The following is an 8,244-nucleotide window of genomic DNA, read 5'->3' on the forward strand; positions in this document are numbered from 1 at the left end:
TCGTGTCTTCCAGTCAGTCAAGAACTAACCGAACCGCAGACCACGACACCTCTGCCGACCTGTGATCCTAAAGGCTTTGAGCGAAACGTGAGCTGGGTTGGTGTCTACGACCCCTTTATTGACCCCGGCCAGGTTCTGATAGTCGGCGCCAAGGATGCGGAAGAGTGCTGCGAGAAATGCTGGGGGCTCTCACCAAAGCACTGCAATGGTTGGGGCTGGATTGGTGGCTTCTGTTCGCTCGTATTTGATTACCCCGGTGACCATGCCAACGAGGAATGCCCAGACGGTCGCCCGAGAGTCATGATTACACTGAAAGGTAGCCCGAAAGACTTGGGTGGATGGGGACCTTGTGGTTCTCGCTCCTGATATCTGGTTTAACTCCCAACATTACCACTGACAATTGCCCACCTAACGCGTCCAGATTGCCCATCGGACTCGATCCTAGGTTTGGTGTTGGGGTCAGTAAACCCTGACACCTGGCTAACCTGAGGTCAGAATAAATCGCCGCCAGCGTGGCATCCCCGACTTACAGTGCGCATGCGCCGCGAAGATATTTTCCCGGTGATGGATTTTTCGATTACAAACAAGAATATGGAAAGAAGAACAAGAAGATGATGATGATGTTGTGATGATGTTCTGATGATGGTGACGTTGATGGAAGCTCCGGGGGAGCCGTGCACGGTCCGCCCCTTTTGCTAAGGCTTAGCCGCTGGTTTTGTAACCTCAGGGCAATCAGGGCAATCAGGGCGAAGAGCCTAACCTCGGAAGTTTTCCAAGTTAACTGACTTTATTTGGAAAACTAACATTAATATCAGTTGACTTCCTCTTATCTGAAATAAAAGTCTGAAAAAGTACCGTACTTTATACGCGAGCGGATTAAATAGGTCAGTAGATAAATAATTATGCGCATTGCAAATTATGGAGAGAATACTTTGCCGCCTACACTACGGGTGCTCCATGAAAGTAAAGCCGGCAAGGTAAAAGACATTTGATTTTCTCTTCGAGTTTGGACAATATATGTCTGTAGATAAACGGTTCAAAGAAGCCGTGGGATCCTTTGAAAAGGCCTACTATTGGAGAAGATAACATTTTCCGGAAGATGATCAATTTCGACTGGCATCAGAACAGGCGCTCGCAAGCGCGTATTTGGAGACAGACGAACGAAGGAAGCCATTGCTATTTTCGAGCACGGCACAGCAGTTCATGTCACAATTCTCGCAGAAGATAATCGTCGTCGACTGGTGTTAGAGCACGAGCTTACACGAGCATATTTGGAAAATAGACAAATTCACGAAGAAATCAAGCTAATTGAGCACGTTTCCACAGTCCAAAAGAGGACGCTAGCAAAAGATGATCATTTTCGATCTGCGTCAGGGAAATGGGTTGTCGTGGTCCGAAAAACGATGCTCACAGAAGATGACATTACTATCCGGCGGACAGGTTCAAAAAGCCATCGCTAGGCTCCAACGCGTAGCAACCTACAGTATCTCTCTGTTTCAGTTTTAAGTGGCATAGCTATCCCTGTAGATATTTTACGCAACGATAAGTAGGGGTTGCGATGTCTCCACGATCGCCAGATCTCTGCATGGGAGTGCTGTCTAGGAGTGCTGCTTGGAGGCGGCGAATCGCTACCTGCAAGCGACAGTGACTTTTTGCTTTATTTTAATAAGCGCAATGCGCAAATCGCTTCATGCGATGCAGTTTATAAGAGTTAGTTAGCTATGATATGCAGCAGACACCCGAGTACTTGGAAATGCCGGTGCAGCGAGATGACTTTTTGCGGTTGCGGCCTCTGCTCAGGGATTTGCAGGGTGCAGGATCCTGGGGCGTGCGGATCTCGGCAGAATCTGACTGAAAGAGAAAATATGTCTCTGGGCTCGCGAATCCTAGCTCTACCAGGCACGGCTGCTGTATACTACCTTTCTGTAAGCTTGTGGCCGGTGTCGTTGCTGACACTTCAGTATACTCGTGTACTCGACTATATCCGTCCCGCGGCAACCGCGTCGTCGCTCCAGGGCCAATAACTTGGCTGCCGCAAACGGATGAAATTGTTGCCCCTGGACGGGAGAACCACGCTGTATACATGTTAGTATGTCTCCATGGACTTGCTGCAGGTCTATCTGGCAAAGTCTTGGTTATACTGGTAAGAAGTAGACGTTTGCAATAGTGCCTCAAACAAGATGCTTCGCCATCAAAAGTCGTCACCGCCTTTCCACCGGTCAGGATAATTTCTATGGTAGCCTGCACAGGAGGTGAAAAAGAAGCCGCTGACCGACATAGGGATGTTGGTGGTTGGTCACAGTTCGAAGGACTAGAATCATATCTGTTTAGGTGTATAGGTCTTTGGATATCCGTAATCTAAGCGAACTTGTAATAGTCGATAATCCTTTTGTAAAAAGAAGCTTAATCCTAGGTGATACCCATTTACCCCATCGAACAATGGCTGATGGATAGCGACTTATTTCACACAGTGTCAGTCTCTCCATCCACCCTTCTCCTCACCCCGTCATAAAACTTTCTTTCCTCAAAAACCTTAAGATCTTCCCCGTGGAAAACCTTCCCCTCCCTCTGCGCTTTCCTAACCAGTCTCCGAACTCTCATGACATCGTACTCAGTGTTCCGCGTAAGCCACCAGGTCCATAGATTCGCGAAGAACGCGGCCACTATACCTGCAGCGGCAATAGTGAAGCTGTTCTTGTACCCGTTATATGCCCACTTGGACTGGAACAGCTGCAGTGCAATCACGGTCCCCAGCTGTCCTACCCCACTTTGCAGACCGATTGTGAAAGCAGTGCCCGTTGATACGCGCAGGGTTGCGGATCGCCACGACCAAAAGGGGATGAAGTAGCTCTGGTATAATAGTGTGCCGAGGATGGTGGCGATATAGATTCCGACCTTGCTTGTCAGGGTGAAGAATAGTACGAAACAGATCACCATTCCGGTCATGATGAACCTTTCTATGATATTAGCAATTTGACCTCTTTCAAGGAGGCCATGGAGAGACTCACATAATGTACAGGGGACGAACGATACATGCCCTTCCCAAGAACCAAGCCGAGAATATGAGGCCACATATTGCCGCAACAACAGGAGGAATGTTGAGCAATTGATTCTTTGGCAATGCTGTGAATCCTAGGTTCGTCACAATGGTGGGCAAATACCAAGTCAACGAATACCCGCCGAAATTCACCAGCGTCTGTGAGAGCACGAAGGACCAGATGAGCGGAGACGTGAGCGTGCTGACAATTTCCTTCTTGGAGAAGTTTGGATCGTTAGTCAACGGGGCATTCTCAGGTAGTTGCGCCTCGATGAACTCTTGCTCTCTTGGGGTGAGCCATTTGTTGCTTCTCTGAGACTTCGGATAGTCCGGCAGGACTGCGAACACGATGGCCGCGAAGAAGATGGTTGCGACGCCTTCGATGAGATACACCCTAGTGATAGCATTAGGCGAACCACAACTGTTTTGCACCAATATAAGGTTTCACTCACCAACGCCAGGCACTCAACTCACACACCCCATCCATGTATGAGATTCCATAGCAAAGTAATGAGCCGATGATGTTGGCGAACATCTGGATAGTGAAGAACCACGCGATTGGTTTTCCCATCTCGTCTGTTCGGTACCATGATGAAAGCTGGGCCATGACGCCAGGAAACATCCCCGCTTCAAACATACTGTAATCTGTAAGCTTCAGACCCTGTAGCTTTATACACGACTAGAGATACGCACCCGAGCAAGAACCGCAAGGCGTACAGCGCATGGCGGTTATACACAGTGGAATGGCAAGCTGTGATGATGCCCAGCATAGAAAGATGCGAGTTTGCCAAATACGTGGACTCATCCGTTTTAGCAGAAGATTAGAGGGGGCTTCGAAGATGATATAGGCAATCTGCGACCCGAGAAGTCAGTTCACCATTAGTTCAAGCTGCAATTTTCAGTAGCAATGCTCACCCCATAAATCTACTGAACCCAATTATACTGGTCCGCCGTCATACCCAGCTCCGTAATTATGTTCCTCGGCCCTCCAACCTGCAAAACCTTGACGTTTGCGGCATTGTTGACATCGATCTGCTCTTGTTATTAGCCTCATTTCGTCCCAAAGAGAGGAGCGAAACGGCATGCCTGCTTGATCATGTACATAAACCCAATCAAAATGAAGAATTTTCTGTCCAGCTTTCTCGGAATTTTCTTGGCTTCATCGGCTGTAAAAGTCTCCAGAAACTTGGCCTTTGCGTCGGGGTCATCGCGCAAGTTCGCTTCATTGGCCCTCGACACCGTCTCACTCGCCAATTCTCTTGTCTTTGCTGCTGCGGATTGGTCAACTCCGACAGTGACCTCGGGATTATTGGTTGATTTCATATTGATGCGTTGGAGATAAATTGCCTATTAGTACTTTTATAGAGCATGATCTCACTCCCACAGTGTCAGCTCAGTTCATGAAGTAGCTGCAGACAATCAGAAATGAGTACCAGTGGCATAGAGCGATATCATTTAGACTGCCATGATTTGAGCTTGGCAGTGAAGGGTTATCTCAGATAATGCTATGGTGTGCTCGGGTCTAGTCCCGTTGCGCATCTGGATTGGTATTCTTGGGTGATGATGTGCTTGTGGCACGAATGACGAGCGAGTGGGGGGTCAGGGACGTCATATTGAACACAGTGGCATATAGCGTAACACATATGAATCATCGTTCATAGAGCAAATTCATTAATAATAGCTCATCAATAGAACGATTACATCGAGCAGTTTTACAACCACTGTCATTAAATCAGTATGGGTTGATGGACCAATGGGTTGATATTGGAATCCTTTACCAGTGCCTATTCAGTCCTTGTGCAGTTGCAAGTACATGTTACAGTAAATTTGATCATGTATATTTAGTGCAAGGTGGATTATATAAACAATATGCTATTCCTGAGTGAGAATCTAGTGGCGGAGTCATCCTCAGTAAATCTCTTACTTCACAGATCTCACGCAACCTAGCCTAATACCTCAGCCTGATCATATATGCTCACCACTTAATGTACAAAAGCAAATTCCGACGTCTAATTCCCTTCATATGGAATTTCTCATATATTACGCCTTCTGTCCAGGGTAGAGGAAGATCATGTAGTGCTGGTGTGCATCCACATGGAGTGTCACTGGCTCCTTGAATCAGGTTCATGGTCATGGTCATTGTGCGAGCTAGAGCTGTCGCTCTCGGGTGTGATTGTAAGATTCTGTCCTTTGTGTTGAATAAATAATATTGAATATAATGAGTGAGTACTAATGAATATGTGAAGAAAACAATGGCGTGCATATTTCTATTCGCTGCTGAGGCTATAACTCCATTTTTATGTTAGCCACGCTACCGCCAGAGCCATCAACATTCAACCCTAGTATTTGCACCATCCAGCAGGGAGAAGATCTGATATACCGATAACATTGTTTCACTTAACCGCAGCCTTTTAGTCTGCCACACCTTCGATTTGCTAACTGGAGACAAGCCGCGGAGAAGCAGACGCTCTTGGCAGCAATGATGCCACGTACGATGGTGGAGGAACCAACTGAGGCATCGCGTCCTTTTGAGCTCGGAGGGGGATTTGGCCGATCGATGAATGCCAGACGTGTCAATCCTTGCGTGAAGGCAGAGTGGCATGGCGAGATATCCGTGGTCTACACTACGTGGTAGTACCCGCTGCAAAGTATCGACATGGCCTTGGTCGGTAACTGTGTTGATACGCAGCACTTCCTGACCCAGGAGTTAGGTTACAACAGCAAAACTATGATGCTTTGATTACATTAAACAGTCTTGTATTACACTACCACACCTACTTTGGAAAGACTTTGTCCTCATTCTAGTTCTCCTATTGAGAATGTCGACATTTGATGAGTAGAGTCACGTCTTCGAAAGGTCGAACCTTCTTACATTATCATGTCGATCAAATCAACGTCAAACAATTCCGAATGCAATTGCTATACCATCGTCTACTTGGTAACCGCTCTTGAGTTCCAGGATAACATTGCCCAAACCCAATTGCAGATAGAAGGCCACTCGCGTTATTCCGATGATACCAAGGCCCGAGCCTCAATGTTAGCTCAGCATATGCTAGGGATTTGGTGGTAGGGAATACATGCACATCTAGACCTGAGCTGGACGGGGCTTTAAGGAGAAGGGTCGCCGGCTACAATAGTCCATGTCTGCACCTAAAAGAACAACCCATCCCACCAAGGGATGGAGCAACGGAGATGGCAACTTACTGCCCTGGACCGCGTTGCATGATGTCGCTGAGGTGCGTCTGGTAACAAACACACATCATCAAGGAAGCCCGAGTAGCATAGGCGGCATGGTTCAGCGGTGTTGTATGACATTGCGTAAAACTCCATCCATGAGCCAGGTTACCTTTGAGCATAATACAGCAAAACAGCCAAGCTCCCACACCGACAAGTCACGAATTCCGACATGCAGATAAGTTTGTACATGTCAATTCCGTCTGACATTCCCAGTTCAGCTTAGCCTACAAGTACAGGTTTCCACTTATCTGACCAGCTTCCCCGACCCGTCTATAATTCCATCACCGGGCTAATATGCAATGATACCCGTTCTGCATTCATTAAGCATGAAAGAGATTGGGATATGTCGGTAGGTGTTGGATGAGGGAGTTTACTATACTTTATGCTATATTTGAGTTTGCGGACTTTTTTTCTGCTGCAAGCCGCAACCCTTCAAGCCCCAAAGTTTGTCCCTCTTGATTGCATCCTCGGTTAAACCCCGAGTCCTGCTACTAGAGCGCCAGTCAACCTCAACTTCGACAAGAACTTCCTCTCCGCACCTACGTTTTGCCATTGCTTGGAGCTCACAGGCGCAGCATCTTAACAGCATAATCCTCGATCAGCTGCTCGGTGGGGAAGGACATCTCTTCAAGCTTCTGCGCGTATGGGGTTGGGACTTCGGCACCGGTGACACGTCCAGCAGGGGCGTGGAGATAGTCAAAGGCGTACTCCATCGTCAGGGCCAGAATCTCGGAACCAACACCGAAAGCAGGGTATCCGGACTCGACAGCCATAAGACGGTGAGTCTTCTTCACACTCTGGATGATGGTCTCAACGTCCAGAGGCTTGACGGATCGCAGGTTGATAACCTCAACATCGACACCGTACTTCTTCTTCAGGTTCTCGGCGGCCACCAAGCTCTGGCCAACACATCGCGACAGGGTCACAATGGTCAAGTCCTTGCCTGAGCGCTCAATCTTGGCCTTGCCAATGGGGAGGACGAAATCGGAGGACTGGGCGGCTTCCGACATGGGGAAGCTCTGGCCGTACAGAAGCTCGTTCTCAAGGAAGACGACGGGGTTGGGATCGCGGATGGCAGCCTTGAGAAGACCCTTTGCGTCTTCGGCGGACCAGGGAGCCAGGACCTTCAAGCCGGGAATCGAGCCGTACCATGCGCTGTAATCTTGCGAATGCTGGGCGCCGACACCAGAGGCGAAACCATTGGGGCCACGGAAGGTGATGTTGCAAGGTTGGATACCACCCGACATGTAAAGGGTCTTGGCGGCCGAGTTGATGATCTGGTCAATGGCCTGCATGGCGAAGTTGAAGGTCATGAACTCGCACTAGAAGATGATGTCAGCTTCCGGTACATCCACGACAGGTGGGACGAGAGCTCTGGAAACTCCGGTGAAGCAGGAATCTTCGACGCAACTCTTTGCTGCCGTATCCCAGCTCTTTTCTTCTCGTGTTGAGCACCGGGCGCCGAACACCGCAGCGACAGCCCACGAGAAAATAGACCACCAAGCGGAAAGGTAGTTACTCACCACGGGGTGCAAACCACTCAAGGCGGCACCAACAGCCAGACCACAGAAACCCGACTCGGTAATGGGCGTGTCGATCACACGCTTGTCGCCGAAGCGATCCAGGAGGCCCTTCGTCACCTTGTAGGCGCCATTGTACTGAGCGACTTCCTCACCCAGGATGAAGACCTTTTCGTTGGCCTCGAGCTCCTCGGCGAGCGCCTCGTTCAGCGCATCACGCACGGTGTAGTCTTTGGCGCCCTTGGCGTCGGCATAAGTTCGTCGTTGGGAGAAGGCTGAGAGGGTCGCAGGGGCGGCGCGGGCGCGGAAGGTGGACGAAGCCATGATGGGGGACCGCGAGGCGGCAGCAGCTAGGCGGGCCGCCGGACGGAGATAGCGCGACATGGTTGGAGGGGGGGTATGGAAAGAAGAGTGAGCGACCTTGACTTGATAGATGACAAGACGGAAGAG

General features: G+C 49.3%; 3 protein-coding genes across 3 annotated transcripts; 1 reads left to right on the forward strand and 2 right to left on the reverse strand.

Moving 5' to 3' along the window:
* Window positions 1–1,163: 1,163 nt before the first annotated feature.
* On the forward strand, window positions 1,164–1,373 carry BCR38DRAFT_318489 (uncharacterized protein; the record flags this gene model as incomplete). Its single annotated transcript, XM_040854742.1, has 1 exon — window positions 1,164–1,373. A coding segment is annotated over one exon (210 nt), but the record flags the coding sequence as incomplete, so codon positions are not given.
* Window positions 1,374–2,409: 1,036 nt separating this feature from the next.
* BCR38DRAFT_522427 (high-affinity nicotinic acid transporter) lies at window positions 2,410–4,360 on the reverse strand (the record flags this gene model as incomplete). The annotated part of the gene is made up of 4 exons (XM_040865230.1): window positions 2,410–2,953; window positions 3,009–3,431; window positions 3,490–3,675; window positions 4,140–4,360. 4 exons carry the CDS (start codon window positions 4,358–4,360, stop codon window positions 2,464–2,466), a joined length of 1,320 nt encoding a protein of 439 aa, XP_040718127.1. The 3' UTR covers window positions 2,410–2,463.
* Window positions 4,361–6,837: 2,477 nt separating this feature from the next.
* BCR38DRAFT_483122 (pyruvate dehydrogenase E1 component subunit beta) lies at window positions 6,838–8,178 on the reverse strand (the record flags this gene model as incomplete). The annotated part of the gene is made up of 2 exons (XM_040863582.1): window positions 6,838–7,596; window positions 7,798–8,178. 2 exons carry the CDS (start codon window positions 8,176–8,178, stop codon window positions 6,838–6,840), a joined length of 1,140 nt encoding a protein of 379 aa, XP_040718128.1.
* Window positions 8,179–8,244: the final 66 nt, after the last annotated feature.

Source organism: Pseudomassariella vexata, assembly GCF_002105095.1.
Source record: "Pseudomassariella vexata strain CBS 129021 chromosome Unknown BCR38scaffold_4, whole genome shotgun sequence".
Lineage (NCBI taxonomy): Eukaryota > Fungi > Ascomycota > Sordariomycetes > Amphisphaeriales > Pseudomassariaceae > Pseudomassariella > Pseudomassariella vexata.